We start from the raw sequence: 18,066 nt of genomic DNA, 5'->3' as shown, positions 1-18,066 counted from the left end.
CCCTCTCGAGTTAGCCTGGCTCGAGCGAGAGCAGCCATGCCCAGAGCGATTGCGAGTGGGGCTAACACGAGCTACATCCCATCCCAGCGGAGTTCCAGGTTCATGGGTGTGGATGGCACTTGCTGTGGAACAACCCTCAAGGAACAACTCGAGTTACTTGCAGTGAAGATGAGCCCGTGGCTTCCCCTCAGTCAGATCTTCCCGCAGACGCCCAGAGCTCTGAGCCAATCCAGCTCCTTCCCCACCAGGCCAGCGAGGAAGAGCGAGATAGATCGTTATTGTTCTCTCGCCTAGTAATTACTGCCTCGGTGCAGGATACTATGGTGATGGCAGCCATATAAGTAGCCAGATTAGATAAGGAAATATGTCTCTTTAGTTTACTTTGCACAAATTAACCCCTCAGACCCGGACTCAGATTTGCGATGAGTGTGTCAGCCCCGCCCCACTTCCCTGCTCTTATTTCTGGCCTCTAATTCCTCCTCCTGTTCCTCTCAGCACCCGCTGATCCCATGCCCCATTTCCCCCCCTCACACTTCTCCCAGCACCAGTGTTTCTAACGCCCCCGCCCCCCAGCCCGGCCTCCTCCCTGTTCCTGCCTTTCCGTCCGTGGGAGAGACCAGAGAACAACCTTCCCCCAGCCTGGCTGGCAGGTGCCTGGGAAGCTGCACTGGGATTCTGGTCAGCAGCTGCTCCCTGCCCTGATCTCCTCACCCACAGCCACCACAGCATGTCTCCTGGGTAGGGCATCCCCATCCCTACAGGCCAGCCCACGTCTCCTGAGGCCACTGTGCAGGGCGAGCGGATCTCCCTGGGAGAGGGGAGTGGGATCTGTGGCAGGCCCCGTTTCCTAGACCTCTCCAAAAGGGGAGAGGAGTCCCTTGATCTTCTCCCTCTGCTGGGATCTCCCAGACAAGAACTCCGGGAACAAGAGCAGGCCAAAGCAATGTGCCTATGCCAGCCCCCGGATCCGACCCCCGCTGAGTTCTCAAGCCAGAGTGACACATGGGGGGAAAGCTGATTGCAATCCGCACACACTTTTATTTACAGTAACAGAAGGCCTCAGAGAGCCCTGCTGCTCGCAGACTCCAGCACTCGGGAGTGTCCCCCGGAGCCCCAACAGAGGCTGCTGGGAGTTTAACTGGCTATGGCAGCTGCGCCCCAGCCCTCTCCTCCGGGCAGCACGGCTCAGGGACTCTGAGCGGAGGAGCCACGCATTTCACGGCGCGTCGTAGAGCATCACTCCCAGGCCCGTGGGACCCAGGGATCCTGAGCCAGCAGGCAACAGAGGTGCTCCCGCAGCCAGCTCACTGAGCGCTGTCATCTCACCCTGCCGCAGGTGGCACCCTGGGACATCGTCGCCATCGGCACAGCTGGCCACGGTCTCCCGGAGCTGGAGGGGTGCCGGGCTTGCAGGGAAGCACCTCAGAGGCGGAGCTGGAGCAGGTAGCGGATCTGGCACTGGCTCTCCTGGTAGATCAGGTACTCGCTCTGGCTGAAGTTGGAGTCCTGGTACTTGGCCATGGGGATGGGCTTCCCCTGCGGCACCAGCACCTTCCTGTCCTCCACCATCAGCTCCCGGTCACAAGCAGGGTCTGGGGAGGGTGGGATGAGGAAGGGGTTAGCGCATGGGACCGGGCTAGGAACTGCCAGCACCAGGCTCTGCAAGACCCCCACTCATCCCATCTCCAAACCCCACTCTCCACCATCCCCCCATCTAGTTCCAAATCCCCGCCATCTCTGTCATGCCCCCCCATTGCCAGCACCTCCAGCCTGCTCCCATTCTGAATCCCCACCCCCTCCACCTCCCCACAGACGGGTGGCAGCCCACAGCGGGGAGGCCAGATCGGGGAGCGCACTCACCTGGCTCAGTGTGACCGCAGGCGATCACGCTGTCATACCCCGAGGGGGCCTTGCACAACGATGGGTCGTCCTTGGTGATCCGATACTCCTTGCCTAGGGCCACCTCGTTGAGGAACATGATCCCGACCCCCTGGGAGGTGCAGCTCACTGGAGAGGGGGAGACCGGCCTGTGCTGCTGAAGCTGGCTGCAAGGCCCACTCCCACGCCCAGCCTGGCTGCCAAGCTGGCACAGCCTGCCCAGTAGTGCTCCCCAGAGCTGGCAGCAGCGCATGCAGTTCCTGGACTGGGGGTTCAGGCCGGTGGCAGGAGCAGAGGAAGCTCCCTATAAGTTGGTGGCCCCCAAACCGTAGCCCCACCCCCACACTGCCCCTTCTCCCAAGGCCCTGCCCCACACCGCCCTGAGGCCCCACCGCCTGTTCACCCCTCTCCACCCCCCTCCCCCGTCCCCGTTATTCGCTCTTATGGCCGGTAAAAAGCGATGGGGCCCTGGCTCCCTCTGTTCCAGCACCCCTGGCCAGTGACCCAGAGCAACCTCTCCTGATGGGCTGAGGACTGGCACCGATGGGTCCCAAAGCGGTTCCTGTCCCCCCATCCTCCCCAAGAGCAGGGCTGCGAGGTGAGAGGGGACAAAGCAGGGAATGCTGGGGGGGAGGGGACCATGGATATATCTAGGTGTGGTGTGCTCCCAGCTGCCATTGCCCTGGCTGGTTCTGCCCCTTTGCCCCGCCCTGACTGTGGACGAGGACAGCACTCCCAGTGCTTCCAATCACCCCTCTGCTGTGGCCTATTAAAGCCGCCTGGAAAGCCAGGGAGCCCTGCTCCCCTAAGCCAGGAGCTCTCCTCGCTTCACTCTCCCTTAGTCTAACCTCTGGCTCGCACCCCTGTCTGTGGCGTCCCACCACCCAGGTGTGTCAGACTCAGCCCTGCCACACCTGGCACTGCCAGCTGGGCCGCACCATCCAGGAGGGCGCAGGCCTGGGGCAGGAGAGGGAAAGAGGGCCCTGAGAATGTAATGCCATTGGGCTTCCCACCATCCCCAGACAGATACTCGCCTTCCAGAGGCTGCCAGTGTCTCCCCTTGCTGGGAGGGGATATGGGAGAGGTGGGGGAGGAAGCGTGGGTGGCTGGGAGAGCGCCCCAGGCTGGGCAGCCATAGGCCTTACCGTATCCCATCGACTTGTCGTTCTCGGAGGCGAAGTAAAGCCCCTTGCCCACACGCCCGCCGGAGTGCGGCATGATGCGCAGGCCGCTCTTAAGGATGGCGGCGACGACGGCCACGTTGGTGCCATGCCACAGCAGGCGCCGGTTCTCCAGGTGGTCGTGAGCCTTGAAGCGCTCGCCCTGCGGAGCCGGACCGGGCAGTCCTCAGCTCCAGACAGAGCGGGGGCTCAATGTCTGCAAATGCTTCGCGCCCCCAGCCAACACCACCCATAACCTCACTGATGCAGAAGGAATCTCAGCACTGGGGGAAGGGGCTGGATCCACAGCCCTGCAGCCAACAGGACAGACGTGGGCAGCAGCGAGAGCAGCTTCCCCCACTGCTGTCCTGGGGAAGGCATCTGAGGGGCCGGAGGGCAGCTGAAGCTCCGAGCCCCTGTAGCCTTCGGCCTCTGCCCAGGCTGCCGGAGGCCCCCTTTGCCCGTTGCCAACACCAGTTCCGAGCTGCTGACATCAGCCACGCTGACAGCCCTGGCGCAGGCCGAACTCCCTCTGCTGCACCCACGAGTGCCGGCTGACGAGACCGCCCTGAGCACAGTTAAATGATCAACGCTGAACACAGGCAGAGCAGCGGGAAGCTGCTGGGGCTGAGCCCGTTTTGCAATTGCTGCACAACCAGGGCACTGCTGGCTCTTGGGGCCTGACATGGAGCCGGGCGCTGCATCCAGCAGCTGTTTGCACCCAGTGGGAGCTGCGGGGTGCCGAACTCTCCCCCACCTGGCCAAAGAGCGAGCGCCCATGGACACATGCACCCGCGAGCGGCAGGACACTAGTTCTCTCACCTCTCCCTCCCTCTTCACCTTCCAGATGTTCAGGATCTTGACCTTCCGGTAGCTCGACCCAGTCTTCTCTACGTAGGTCTGGATCACCTGTGGGGGAGACCAGAGTGATCGGGGGGCACCTGGGGCAAGACCAGGCAAGAGCAGTCCTCTGCTCGCCCCCTCAGTGCCGGCACCCATCCCTCCTGCCCTGGCTATCACAGAGGTCCACACACAGGGCTCTGGGCTTGGGGCCCGTCCCACAGGAGCAGGTTTCTCTGCCTGGTGCTGGAGAAGCCTCTGGCATGATGACACCTGAAAACATTCGCTCCCTCCACACCCAGAACTGCCCCCGTTCCCAACACCTCCAGCAACTCCAGCTCAGACCCACAAGTTCACCAGGCCTGGGCTCCCCGCCAGCCCTGTCAGCTCCATTAGCGGAACCCCTCAATGCCCTAGAGGGACTTACCCCTGAGGAAAGAGGCCAATTCACCTACACCAGGCTCCTCCTTGGCTCTCACTCTGGCTTGGAGAGCCCATGCAGTGCTGAGATAGCCTGGGGGTTGGGGGGGGGGGCACACACACATCCCTCCTGGTAGCTGGGCCCCTGGAGGAAGCAGCTTCCTTTCCATACCAGACAAGTGCCATGCAGGAGGCGGGGTTGGCTCTGTACAGACCAAGACGGAAGTGCCGACAGAAGGACCCATGTCCCCAGGCTCTCCTTCAGGGAAGTGACAGCCCACAACCCCCTCTCACACTGGGCTAGTGACCCCCACCCCCCACATCGCTCCCCTGCCCAAGCTGCTGCCTCCACCAGGACACTTGGCGTGCACCAGCCCCTCCAGACCTGGTAATCCTCCAACGCTGGGTCCACCAGGGTGAGCTCACACTTCAGAAGCTCATAGTCCTTGTCCAGCGGGTGAGGCACTTCCTCCACCTTCACCTCCTCTTCCTCCTCCTCCTTCTTCTGCGCCTGCAGGCTCTGGGCCAGTTCAATGTCTGCCAGCACCTACCAAGGCAGAGAGCCGGGCTGATGGGAAGGGTGGGCCACTTTAGTAGCCCTGGAAGCTCCTTGCCCGTCCTGTCCAGAGATGGCTCGGCCAAGGGTGGGCGTGACTCCAGCTGAGGTTTGTATGCCCCACTGCCCCTCGCAGCATGGCCTCAGCCTGCCCGGAGGCTCCCAAAGGGGGTCTGGTTTTACACCCCTGGGGAAGGAGAGGCCCTTTCGCCCGCAGCGCTCATGGGAGTTTGGATGCACACGGCCCACCCTGCTGGGGTGGTGGTGGGCAGCGCCGTGCCCCCTAACCCGCTGGGCTCCCAGGCGAGCGCCAGACATGCCAACAAGGAGATGCCACAGACTCCGGGTGGCTATTTCCCTGTGCAGGGCTGGGCCTCTTCCCCCTCTCACAGGACACTCCGGCCCCGTTCTAGAACCAAGGAAGCAAATGGCACAGTACCACCCACCTCACCACCATGGCAACAGCAGGGGTGAAGGTGATGGTTTCCCCTAAGTGCTGTCCTGGAGCACATAGTCCTTCCCCCAACCAGGAGGAGGTGCTGCACTGCTGGCCCCAGGGAAATCCAGCTGGCCTCAGCCCAGGGCGAGGGGGAGGGAGAACATTCCCATCTGGGAGGCTGGGCAGGCAGCAGGAAAGCTGCGAGGAAGAGAGGCCCGGCCCTGGCACTGGGGGTCCCACCCTGGCCAGCAGGAGAAGCCAGCACAGTGCAGACCCAGCCCAATTGCCGCGGGCAGGACCCTTACCAGCAGCATGTCCTTCTTGGCCTGGACGATCTCCTGCGTGTTGATGGTGGGGGGCCTGGTGCGGCCGAAGCTGTGGGGGATGATGGTATAGAAGCGGGATGACAGCTCCTCCAGCTGCCTGCTGGACAGCGGCTGCTCCTGCAGAGCCGTCTCAATGGCCTCCAAGGCCTCAAAACCCTTGGCGATCTGCTGCTTGCTCAGCTTCCCCAGCGGCATCTTCTTCACATCTGGGGCAGGCAGACAGGCACGGGGAGGGGAGACGAGCAATGAAGGGCTCAGCTAACAGCCGGCAGGGGCACCTGCATCCCTCAGGGCAATCCCTCACAGAGACCCTGGGCTCATACAAGCCTCTCCCCCATCCCTCAGGGCAGTGGTTTCTCTGCACGCCTACAGCAGCCCTCTGCCTCACACCCAGCTCCAGCCATGGGTCATCATCACAGGCACCTTCCTCCGGACCACAAGGAGCAAGCAGGAGGTCAGTTCAATTCCCTTCTATCCTAACCCGCAGCACCCCTTTATTCCAGCTGGGGCTCCCCACACAGCCCTGCCAATGCCTCTCAGTCCTGATCTGCAGCCGCCCTGCTCTTCCAATGTCCTTGCATCCTGCCCTGCAGCCTCCTGCTATTCCAGACCTGGGACTGCTCCTGAGCAGAACCAGCCACCTATCACATAGCTTTGCGATACAGCTCTAGGGGCTGGGAGCACCAAACCCACTTCCATCAGTGCCCTAGGTACCCAGCTCCACAGCTTGGAACAGGTTGATTACGGGGAACAACTCAGCCAGTCACCCTGTGATCTAGAGCAGTGGTCTCCAAAGTGGGGTGCGCACTCCCCAGGGGGTGCGCAAGAGGATCCTTCGGGGTGCGTGGCAGGAGCAGCGCCGCCGGAGCAACGCCACTTCGGCAGTTCGGGTGGCCTTTTTTTTTTTTTTTTGGCTTCGGCCGGTCGGGCGGGCCGCGGGGCTTTTTTTTTTTTTTTGGCTTGGGGCAGCACGGCAGGGGGTGCGTGCTCAAAAATTTTGTACTGATAGCGGTATGTGATCAAAAAAGTTTGGAGACCACTGATCTAGACCAGCGTTTTTCGAAGTTTGTTAGGTCGCAGCATGTAAGGCACTGAGTCGCTCTGGTCAGCGCCACCGACCAGGACATTAAAAGTCCCGTTGGCGGTGCTGCCCAGCTAAGGCAGGCTAGTACCTACCTGTTCTGACACCGCGCTAAGCCCCGGAAGCAGCCAGCAGCAGGTCCGGCTTCTAGGCAGGGGGGCCACGGGGTTTTCAAATTTTTCAAACTTTTTTTCTGGCGACCCAGTTGAAGAAAATTGTTGATGCCCACAACGCAACGGAGCTGGGGATGAGGGGTTTGGGAGGGGGCTCTGGGCTGAGGCAGGGGGTTGGGGTGCAGGAGGGGGTCAGGGCTCTGGGCTGAGGGTGCAGGCTCTGGGGTGGGGCCAGGGATGAGGGCCTTGAGGTGCAGGAAAGGACTCTGAGTTTGGGAGGGTTCAGGGTTGGGGCAGGGGATTGGGGTACAGGCTTACCTTGGGCAGCTCCCAGTCAGCGGTGCAGTGGGGGTGCTAACGCAGGCTTCCTGCCTGTCCTGGCACCATGGACTGCGCTGCACCCCAGAAGCCGCCAGCAGTAGGTCCAGCTCCTAAGCAACTCCATGCGGCTCTCGCCCGCAGGCACTGCCCCCCACCTCCCCCAGCCCCCATTGGCTGGTTCCTGGACTAGCCTACCTTAGCTGGGAAGCACCGCCAACAGGACTTTTAACGGTCCGGTCGGCGGTGCTGACCAGAGCCATCGCGACCCAGTGCTTTACATTCCATGATGCAGTACTGGGTCGTGACCCGCAGTTTGAAAACCACTGATCTAGAGCAGCATGGCTTGGCCCCTCTGACCAAGCCCTGGAGACAGCTAACAGAAACACTCAGCAGGGTCGCTGGGCCCCCATCCAGGAGCCCCGGGCTGCAGTGGGGCCAATGGTGCGGGGGTGTGGGCTGCCTCCCCCCCGCATCCCCCAAGGGCCCCGCTCCAAACTGTACCGATATTCATGGTCTGCATGGCCTCTTTGAACATGTCATTGCTGAAGATGAGTGAGACCAGCTCCTGGGTGGCCTTGTCCAGGCTGCAGGGCAACGTCCTCTGCTTGGAGCGCTTCCCTCCATCCACGCTGTCCACCTGGGGAGGAAGGGGGGGAGAGAGAGGAAAGCTCCAGCTCAGACAGGCAGAGGGGCTCTCCCCCTCCGTAGGACATTCCCACTCACCACCAGGCCCGCTGCAGGGAAAAGGCCCCCAGAGCCAAGAGAGCCAGCAATGGATCCCCCCAGCTCTGCCCAGCCACCCCTCCCCATGGAAGGTTGTCTCCAGCGGGGAGCTGCCCTGGGGGGTGAACTGGGGCTGTCATCTGAAGCAGGACATGACACTTCACCGCCTGTGGGCCAAACCCCGAGGCCCTCACTCACTCCTCATGGATGCAGAGCTCCTACCAGCTCCCGTCACGCTCTCAGGCAGCAGCGGGCTATGTACCCAAGTCAGGACTTCAGGACATGGCCCCTGCATTGCAACTGCGCAGCCAGGAGGGGGGCTACCTTCCCCGCTCCCCCGAGTCTCCAAACAGGGCCGCGCCAGCCCCTCAGCCCCATGGCACATATCTCCCTAGCTGCCTTGGACAGGTTCCTGTTTCCCTGGCTCCATGTGCGGGCAGCCTGGCTTATCCTGGGGCCTCCCGATCACTCACCTTCACGGTCACCTCCTGCTCCTCCTCAGCCCCGTGCTGCACCTCGATCAGGGTGTACTTGCCAGGGTGGGCCACAAAGTTCTCCCGCTCAGCCCAGCTGTTCTTGGTCTTCTCCCGGAACTTCTTCTCAAAGTCCTTCTTGGCGGCTTCCAGGGAAGGGAAGGGGCTGAGCTTTGACTGTCCCACCTCCCCCTAGGAAGGGAAGAAACCCGCAGCAGGGTCAGGCTTGGTGCCCCGCTCCTGTGCTCACTGCTCATCTTCCCCTTCAACTCAGGGGTCCAGCTGGCCTCTACAGTGCAGCTGCAGGCGCCTTCACACAGGTGCAGCCTGTCGAGACTACAGGCCCCAGCATGCAATTCTCCATTTGATAAAGGCAACAAGGCTGTATTGCATGCTGGGTAGTCTCAACAGGCTGCATGTATCCTTCCGGGACATGAATCCGCTTAACTAAGCTTCCCAGCTAAGCCTGACTCTCCTGCATACCCAGTTTTGCCAAGCCACCCAAAATGTCACACTCGTATTCCAATCCCAGGGTAGGGTTCTTCTGGCTAGCCTGGGTAAATCAGATGAGGGACATTACAGATACAGGTGAATTTTCCTGCCAAAGTGCAATGCCCTCCGCTAGTTTTTGCCCAGGGCAATGGATGGGAAGAAGTGTTTACTTAACAGTGGTTTCCCCCTGCTTTGCTAAGTGCCCATGGCCCCTGCAAGAATAGCCACAAAGAGGAAAGCAGCAGCCAAGAGAACCATGTTGGGAGCAGGTGGCTCCTATCTGGACAGGGAGAGCAAGAGACTTGATTCCATAGGATCAGGTCTAACCTGGCCTACACCTAATACCAGCTGGTCTCCCAAAAAGGGGCAGGAAGTTGCCCTGTCTGTCACACCGTCACTACAGGCTACCAGAGCCTTGTTTGCCTGGAAGTTAAAGCTACACCAGCTGCAACCGGCACCGTGTAAAGCAAATTAGGGCTGGGACAGCCCTAGAGCTCCTGGGACCTTGTCAGTGAGGCACCGGGTTGGGCTGTCCCTCACCTGGCTCGGGAGTTTGCGAGGCTCGGCCTCCCTGGCAGCATCTAGCAGGGATCTGAGTCACAAGGGCTCTGGGCACTGAGGCTAACAGCCCTGGTGCTAACACTGGCTTCAGCTGGGACTGTCTCCCCATGACACTGACATCAGCAAGGGGAGTTCCTAGAAGGAAGCAGGTTGAGACTGACACCTAGTGGTCAGGGAGGGAATCTCACTACAGCAGCCAATGTAAATCACCTGTTCATCTCCCAATGTGCTGGGCACTGCACACACAGCAAGATAGCCCCTGCAGAGCTCACAGCTTGAGAAGTCCCTCCTGGAGAGGGAGCCAGACACCCCCATCGGCACCTCTCGGGGGGACATGCCCGGTGGCTTCAGCCCCCCTTTCCTTGGCCTGTCCGGAGGGTGTGGGAAGGGTGTGCTGTGCCCTCCCTGAGTCTCCCCAAGGAGACTTTTGTGGGGTCTGCCACCTCCAGTACCCAACGGGGTGGAGGCAGGGGGAAAAGAAGAGCATGTGGGTCTGTGCAGGCACACAAATAAACAAACAAATGCCAGCAAGTAAAGGATGTAATTTAAACACCCAGCTTCTGCACAGGAAGGCGGTGCAGGTGCCATGTCTAACTGCCCTGGATTTAGCTTACTGTCATGTCCCCGGCCTCATGGCAGCAGAGGTAGCTCCCGTAACGCCGCACCCTGGTGGCTGGCAGAGGGAGATACTGGCCCAGCTGTGGCGGTGGCTGGGCTAGGCGCAGGATACTCACCACGCGACCCCAGCGGTTCCAGCAGCTGTAGCTGCCGTTGTGAGTGATGAGCTGGATGATGTAGAACTTGTTGTTGTTGTTCCCGATGTTGGTCTGGTTCAACATGCAGTCGTAATCCTCATGGATCTACCCAACACACCACAGGGGAGCAGTGAATGCGAGTGTCCCCTCAAGCAGGGATGGCTACACGACTGCTCCGGGACAGCCTGTGCTGGGGGTCGGACAGGGAGGGGCTCCCTCAGGCCGGGATCCCCAGGACTATCCCGTGGAGCAGCGTTAGTAACGCAGTCTGCAGTGGGTCACACAGGGAGGGGATCCCTCCGGCCGGGATCCCTGGGACTGTCCTGTGGAGCAGCGTTAGCTGATGGGGTCTGGTGGGGAGAGGGCTCTTTCAGCTCTGCCTAGCGCTGGGAGGCCAGAGTGCTTAACAGCTCCCAGGGACCAAGTCCTTGCAGCTCTGCCGCAACCCATGAACTGCCTTCTCTCCCAGGGTTCAGGCAGCGGGCTCTCCGAGCACCAGCATTTAGTCTCAGGGCCGGGCAAATGGGGCCCATGCCCAGGGCACTGTAGCCTGGGGGGCACCACACGGGACTCAGGCTCCCGCTAGCCGGGTGTGGCCGGACTCCTCTCTTCTCTGGCCCCTCCCTCAAACTGGGCTGGCGGGCTTCTCCCTGACCCCGACCCCCTAGCCCCTCCCTCACTTGCTCCGCAGCCCTGGGGCTCCAGCTCTGCCCCAGCCCCAGGGAGCCCAGAGCAGCACCACCAACCAACCGAGGCTGGTCACTGGCAGCACATGGGGGGGCGGGCGGGATCTGGGCAGAGCATGGGGAAGGGAGGGGAGACTTAAAGTGACAGTGCACTCGCTGTCTCTCAAACTTCCCTAACACACCCACATAGGCTCTCACACCCACATACACTCGGTCTCTCAAAGTCCCCCCAACAGATTGTGTGTGTGTGTGTCAGTCTCACAATCCCCTGACACACACTCTCTCACACATTGGCTGTCTCTCTCTCTCACACACACACACACTTGTATTGTTGTTGTTGTTGTTATTACTGCTTAGTACTTCCTATCAAAATGCTTGCAGTGAGCCAGGAGTGGCTAGGGGCTGCAGGAGGGCCATGGGCTCTGGCAAGATGCAGCCCCCATGTGACAGCGTAAAGCCTGCCATGGGCCGCAGGCCAAGCGCCAGGCACCACAAGCCACCACAGCAGCACAGAAGTAAGTGTAGCAATACACCATATACCATGCCACCCTTACTTCTGCGCTTCTGCTGACAGTGGCCTAGGAATCTGCTAGTTGTAGCAGTTACTCATTGTGACGTTATCTGATTAAAACATGACCATGCAGATCATTGTTGCAACCACTATTATATATTTGCAACAAATCTTGTACAAAATGTGGCATGTAAGATGTCTATGAAAAGGGTATGATTTGCTGAATATGTCTATGCTAGGTGTATGCATGCATGCAGCATTTTTGTATTTGAAGTTTGAGTATTGGCTCTATACCTGTATTTCAAATGGGTAGCCGTGTTAGTCTATAAGGTGCCACAGGACTCTTTGCTGCTTTTACAGATCCAGACTAACAGACGTATAGGAGCATGAGCTTTCGTGGGTGAATACCCACTTCTTCGGATGCATCCGAAGAAGTGGGTATTCACCCACGAAAGCTCATGCTCCTATACGTCTGTTAGTCTATAAGGTGCCACAGGACTCTTTGCTGCTTGTATTTCAAATGTTTGCTCCTGGGGTAACAAGGTAGTTAGCCAGCACATCTTGAAGGGACTGGTCAAAGTAAGCGGCTCATCAAGGGACACTTAACTCACAATGGACCATGGGGGACCCCCATCTACATTTAATGGACTTTCCTGTGGACATTCCATATGAAGTATTAGTAATGGCCTGGAGGTGATTGGGGGTGGGGCAGGGAGCCCGTAGGAGCCAGGGGTGATGGTGGGAGAGGGAGGCACCAAAATACAAGTTCGCCCAGGGCACCATTTTCACTAAGACCGGCCCTGGGGCCGGGTGACATGGGAAGGCGTCTCCTCCCTCCCCAGGGGACCCTGCTGCCTGAGCCTCACTCATACCTGGGCATCGCTGCCATTGCTCAGCTGGCAGGCAGAGTCGATCTTGGCTTTGAGCTTCTCCTTGGGAGCGGTCTTCAGCGCCTCCACGGTGGACCGGATGCTGTCCTCCTCCAGCTCCTGCTTCACTTTCTTGTCCTGGGCCTGGGCCTTGGCAGGCGCCTTGCGTTTGGGGGCCATTGCTTCCCTGCAGAAATGGCCACCCTGCTGCAATAAGAATTAGGGCCTCCGTCACAGTCACTTATGTCCTGCAGAGGCAGGATGGAGGGCGAGGGGGCCGTTCTCTGCCACAGGCCAGCAGCCTGCTCAATTCCCAGGATTATCCCAAAGCTATACAAGGAGTGGGTGAACACCAAGAGCTCTTCAGGACTGGGTCCAGGGAGGATGGCTAGTCTTGTGCTTATGGCACCTGGAGACCTGGGTTCTGCTCCCAGCCCTGCCACTGACTTGGTGTGTGAGCTGGTGCAAGTCACTTCACATGCCTCTGTGCCTCAGATTCCCCACCCATAAAATGGAGATAATAATCGTTCCCCAGCTTGAAGAGGGGATGTGTGAGGCTTCATCTCACTAGTGTGTGTTGAGTGCATGGAGATCCTTAGATGGAAGATACTTTGCAAAGTCTATAAAAGCTGCCATGGAAACATCCCAAGCCCAGGCGCCCTCACGTTTCTAGTGCTAGCACAGCTGGACTATACCGAGGCTTTCTCCAGCCCTTCCACTGGAGCCCTCGCAGGACAACTCCCCGTATCTGCTTAGCAAAACCTCCCTCCTTTCCCCACCCTAGCCCACTAGCCCCACGCACGCCAAGACAGCGCAAGCCCCCCTCCCCCCCCCCCAGCTGCTACTGTTCATTTTGGAGCACTCTGAAGTGCGCTGAGCATACAAGGAACAAGTCAAGCCCCAGCCAGTGTCCCAAAGAACTTACAGTCCAAGGCCCAGGGGCTGGGTCAGAGGGGATGCGACTAGTGAGGACCACGCAGCGCTGGAATGGTTGAGGAAGGACGAGGATTATGAATGGCAGAGACAACCAAAGAGGAAGAGGGGGAAAACCACTGACCCTCAGAGGATGTTTGGTTAGAGTCTGGGCTCAGTCCTTGGTCCATACAGAGCAGTCTGTCTCTCCTGGACAAACACTGACAGGAGACAAGCTCAACGAATGAAATACCCGTCTAGTGCCCCGTGTCAGGCAACGGATCCGTCCAGCTGAACCCACTTGTAATCTGACAGTGGCTGCCGGCCCAGGGAGCGTACTGCCAGGGGGGGAGTTTAGCCTGCTGCACTCTGCGGCAGGCTGGAGAATATGTTTCCAGCACTCTCCTGCAGAGCCTAAGTCCTGGACTGCATCCCAGGCATTGCTGTTCCTCTCCCGCCCCATGGGGGCTATCCAACCAGAGTGAGAGGAGGGGCAGCAAAAGCCTGACTGTCACCAGGTCCCTGATTCGGCTGTATTTGTAGCATGGGTGGGTCCTTACTCCTTGGGAGAGAGGTGGTGATCAGATGCTCTGATTCCTTGATGTGAGATCTCTGTTTAAGGGAAGGCCCTGTTTGCACTGGAGTGGGAACCAGGTTTGAAACCCTTTAACTCTCTGTTTAAACACCGATCTGGCAAAGCCAGTTTCTAGCACTGCTCACCTGGCCATTGTGGGCAAATGGTCTGGCGTTCTGAACAATCAAACCAGGAGGTCTTTCAAGCGCAGCGCTGCCATGGCTCAGCACAGCCAAGGAGGAACCAGTTTTGCTGGATCCTTATTTAAATGTCCCCTTACCTCTGAGTCCAGCCTGGTGATCTGACGGCACAAGCGCACACTCCAACTGAACCACACCCAGTCAAACCCAGACAGCCCCAGCCCAGCTGACATCAATGGGGATTTCATCCTCAACCCCCTGGGTTAAACCTCCAGACTTCACTCAGCATCCAGCTGCGATGTGGCAAAAAGCAGCGCGATGGGATTATGCAGCAACACAAAGCACGTTGCATTAGGATGTACTGGCACAACAAGTGTGTCCTACTCAACATGCAGCTGAAAGAGACAGCCCCTTGGCTGGCTGGAAGAGCACCCCCTTTGGGTGACCATGACACGCAGGTTTCTTTGGTGACTGGTTGCTGATTGAAGAAGTTTTAAGGGGTCGGAGAAGTGGTGTCACAGATGTGTCAGTTTTCTGCAGTATCTTTGGGAGATCTCACTGAACTAAGTTTGAGTCTCTTTGGGGCCCGTTGTATTAATAATACATTAGCCATTCATTTGAAGGCCCAGATTGTACATAACTGCTCGGGGGAGGGGGGGGATGAAAGACCTGGGGGTTCACAGAACTATAGTGAACAATGGGCCAGACAAGAATGGACTATGGGAACAAAACGTGTTAAGTGGTTTTCATGGGGAAAAGCTACGGGGAGATGAATGCAAATTCCCCACGTCCAGCTATACAGAAACCTGGCCTTTTGAAACTACACCCTGAGGTGTGAGCTATTGCCTGCTGATTACTTATTACTTGAGGCCAAGATCAAAGGCTCAAGCTGTATAAAGAAAGAGCCAGGACTATTCCTGGTGGTTCTGAATCTGAGCTGGTTATAAACTCATAGCCACACTGAAAATCCAGCTGTGGAGTTTGAAGGACTGACATGTCCCAGGGCCAGAGGCTGGAATTGGGGTGACCCGTGGTAAGCTTTTTAGCATACGTGTAGGTTCTTTTAATGTTATTAATATGTTTCTCTGTAATGCTTTCACCTTAAGAATAAATGTGCTTGCTTAGAAAGAGCTGGGTGGTAACTGATTACTGCAGGCCGTTATGCTGTTCACGATTGCTGGAGAGAAAGCGAAGTGCCGACACTAGTCTGTTTAGGCAGTCTGGCTTGCACAGTGTAGGCAAGAAACTGCAGTCTTAAAGATTCCCACTCAGGAGGGAGAGAGATGCGGGTCTCTCTCCAAGAGAGGTGGCAGCTGAGGAGCCTCTGGTGGACCACAAAGGGGGAAATACAAGGGCAGCTGCCCTGAACGGGGACAAATGTGTTGTGCTCTAGTGTGCTTTTTAAGAGGCCGAAAGAAAGCATACATTTTTTTCAAATTTCTTTCCTCCTCTATTTTTTACATTATTACTACTACTACTGCTTAGTTCTTAGCTAGAAGGCAGGTCTAGCCTACTCTGGAAGACTCTATGGACCACTGAAGAACTGAAATTATAACATCACAGACACCAAAGGAGTGAAATCTAATGAACTGGGAAGGGAAAGCATTTTTATTCACACTGTTTAAAATGCTGGTATTTTATTTTAACTCTATTGAATTCAAACACCCACTACACACTTTGGAGAAAAGCTCTCTTGGTTAAAGATTGACCTTTTAGTCCACACAGGCAGCCGCCAAGGAGTCCTCCAGCAAAGCTAGAGAAGACTAGGTTTGCCATGCCTAATATTTCTAAGGCAAGAAACCCCCAAACCTTTCAACCTGCCAAGCCTGCAGAAAGCGGGGTGGGGGGGGGGATGGCACAAATCTATAGGTGGCAGGTCATCTTTAAAATGTAAAGTGAAGGGGTTTATGGGTAGATGATCTTTTTTGGCCCCCTATTCTGGGAAAGAGGCAGAAAAAGCAGCTCAAACACAACCTCTCCCTTGGGACCAAGGGAGAAATTTAATACACCCAGCCAAATGGCAAGCACCGGTTGCACTTCTCCACTTAAGCTTTGTTTGCATACCCTGGCGCAAAGAAACACAATGCCAGCAGCAGACCCCAAACCAAAGGGGAAGCTGGGTTGGAAGAATCACCCAATTTATTCCAGGTGTCCAAGTAATATAAGCCAAGAGCAGGATACAGAAAACAAGGACCAAACAGGAAGGAAATATGGCTGGGCAGAAGAATTCTGGGCAGAGATTGCACAGCTCAGTCTCTAGTGATAATATCCCCACTAATGGGCAATGAAGACTTGAACCTACATACTCCGTGAATATGAGATTCACTCCAGATGCATATGGCTGTACTGTATAGCCCTAGTCTTACGCAGCTGTGTATGGACCGTACAGCAGTATGAGCATAGAGCAGAATGCCCCAGAATCTCGCCAGGCTCAGTGCAAGACCTATCCCTTTGGGAAGCATCACTTCCGTAAGTGTGGTGCCTGAGTAGGCAGGCAGCAGCCCTGCAGGGGCAAAGAGCAAACAAGCAATATAAACAAGTGAGGGGTGGAAAATGGGGCCTTTCCAGATATTTCTGTGCACAGCGAAGCAATGGGAGCTTTGGAGAGGCGGAGATGGAGCAGGGAGAGCGCTAGAGTTACCCTGGGGTTTGTTGGTCCTGAGCTAGGATTTCTTTGAGGAGAAGGAATTCGGCAGGCAGGAAAGGCCCAGCACCGCAGTTCCATTCCCAAAATTAATCATGCTTCAGATCAATCCCAGCAGCCACGGCCTGAAGGCAGCAGATTGTGTGCCCTGCCCTTGAGGCCCCTCAGGGCTTTAACAGCAAGGGACAGATGCACAGGGCAGCTGCAGGCTCCACTCAGCTCCTTTCCAACTGCCCTCTAGCCTGCTGGGGAAACAGAGGTGCACTCACCTGCCTGGAGCTCCTTCGCAGACTGGGGGGGCTAGGGCTGCTCCTCCCAGCCGGCCTCAGCGGAGGAATGCAATGGGGACAAGTTTAGACAATCCGGAGCTGGCACAGACGCCTGCTCTTTCCACTCTCCCTGCCATTCTCCTCCTCCCTGTGACCTCAGCCTTTCTACTGCAAAGCAACTCCCCTTGTGGGAGAGGAGCCAGCTTAGCCCAGGGGAAGGAAGAAGTGAGCCGGCAGCCTCACGTTGCACTGTCAGTGCCAGGACTAATGCCTGCTTGCAGGTCGCCTGGCATGGGTCTCTGTGCTGTGTGGGCTCAGGGGAACTGGAGGGGAGTTGCTAGGGGAGAGAGACAGCAGTGAGAAACTCCCGCCCCTTCCTAGAAAGGAGGACGTGGGGGTAGCTCTCAGCCAGGCCAGCACATTCCAGCCTGGATGCTCTCAGACCCGTTCCTGTTGGGAAAATATGGTCAGGACAAGCCTCTTTCCCTGCAGAAATTCTGAGCTGGGTGCAGCTGCAGGGGTGAGAACCACTGAGCTAAACAGCAGCGGGGAAGGGGGGCAGTGAGGGCTAGTGCACATGCTCAGTCCAGGGGGTAAATCCTCCAGTGGAGCTGTGGCAATTTACACCAGCTGAAGATTTGCCCCCAGGGTTTATTTCCTAGCTGCCCCTCATTTTTTTTTAAGTGACTCTGGGCAAGTAACACCAGCTGTGTCTCCCTGCCAAACCGGGATACCAGCACCCACCAGCTCCGCACAGCGCAGTGAGCCGTGTGGATGAACGGCATCACAGAACACCACCATGAATTCCGCCACCTGACATCTCAGTCCCCCAGTGAGGTGGGAACTTCAAGGCTCAACTGGGACCAGTTTAGATGCTACTGTTCCCAAGTCTGAACTCTGCTAGAATCCAGTGGCCTTTGCCCCAGATCCTGCAAGGTGCTGAGCACCCCACACCGCTCAACCCAACGGGAGCCACGACTGCTCAGCACCCCCTGGGGCAGGCCCTGTCTGCTCACCCTCCACACTGGTCTGCCAAACCCCCAAAGCAAGAGTCCAGATCTAAACAGCACCCCCCAAAGCCACCGCCCCACACAGGGACCCCAGCCCCAACACTGCCACCTGCAACGGCGCCTGCATCAAGACCCCCGCATCACCGCTACACAATGACACAGATCGCTACCCCCAGGGCCAGGCCAAGGGGCAGGCCCAGACCCTCCCCTGAAACTAGCCCCGAGACTCCCCCCAAACGAGCCCCAGGGCCCAAGTCCTCCCCCCAAACCAGCCCCAAGCCCTCACCCCCCCCAACCAGCCCTTCCCCTAACC

The 18,066-nt window shown here is 57.8% G+C and overlaps 1 protein-coding gene across 3 annotated transcripts in view; it reads right to left on the bottom strand.

Moving 5' to 3' along the window:
• Positions 1 to 1,031: 1,031 nt before the first annotated feature.
• The window catches only part of PARP3 (poly(ADP-ribose) polymerase family member 3), a 17,276-nt gene continuing 241 nt past the window's right edge, over positions 1,032 to 18,066 (bottom strand). The window contains exons 1-11 of one of the 3 annotated variants that reach the window (XM_024205692.2): positions 16,744 to 16,879; positions 12,208 to 12,411; positions 10,118 to 10,243; positions 8,331 to 8,522; positions 7,636 to 7,771; positions 5,599 to 5,825; positions 4,684 to 4,845; positions 3,861 to 3,947; positions 3,024 to 3,201; positions 1,861 to 2,007; positions 1,032 to 1,592 (exon numbers count right to left, since the gene is read on the bottom strand). In XM_024205692.2, coding sequence (XP_024061460.1) covers positions 1,423 to 1,592; positions 1,861 to 2,007; positions 3,024 to 3,201; positions 3,861 to 3,947; positions 4,684 to 4,845; positions 5,599 to 5,825; positions 7,636 to 7,771; positions 8,331 to 8,522; positions 10,118 to 10,243; positions 12,208 to 12,384 — 1,602 coding nt within the window. In that variant the 5' untranslated portion in view covers positions 12,385 to 12,411; positions 16,744 to 16,879 and the 3' untranslated portion in view covers positions 1,032 to 1,422. Of the gene's footprint in view, positions 1,593 to 1,860; positions 2,008 to 3,023; positions 3,202 to 3,860; positions 3,948 to 4,683; positions 4,846 to 5,598; positions 5,826 to 7,635; positions 7,772 to 8,330; positions 8,523 to 10,117; positions 10,244 to 12,207; positions 12,412 to 16,743; positions 16,880 to 18,066 lie in introns of those variants that run through there. The other 2 variants (XM_024205694.2, XM_024205695.2) reach the window with 2 other exon arrangements.

Source organism: Terrapene carolina, unplaced genomic scaffold (assembly GCF_002925995.2).
Source record: "Terrapene carolina triunguis isolate 2854851 unplaced genomic scaffold, T_m_triunguis-2.0 Scaffold232, whole genome shotgun sequence".
NCBI lineage: Eukaryota > Metazoa > Chordata > Testudines > Emydidae > Terrapene > Terrapene triunguis.
This window is presented reverse-complemented; position numbering and strand designations above follow the sequence as displayed.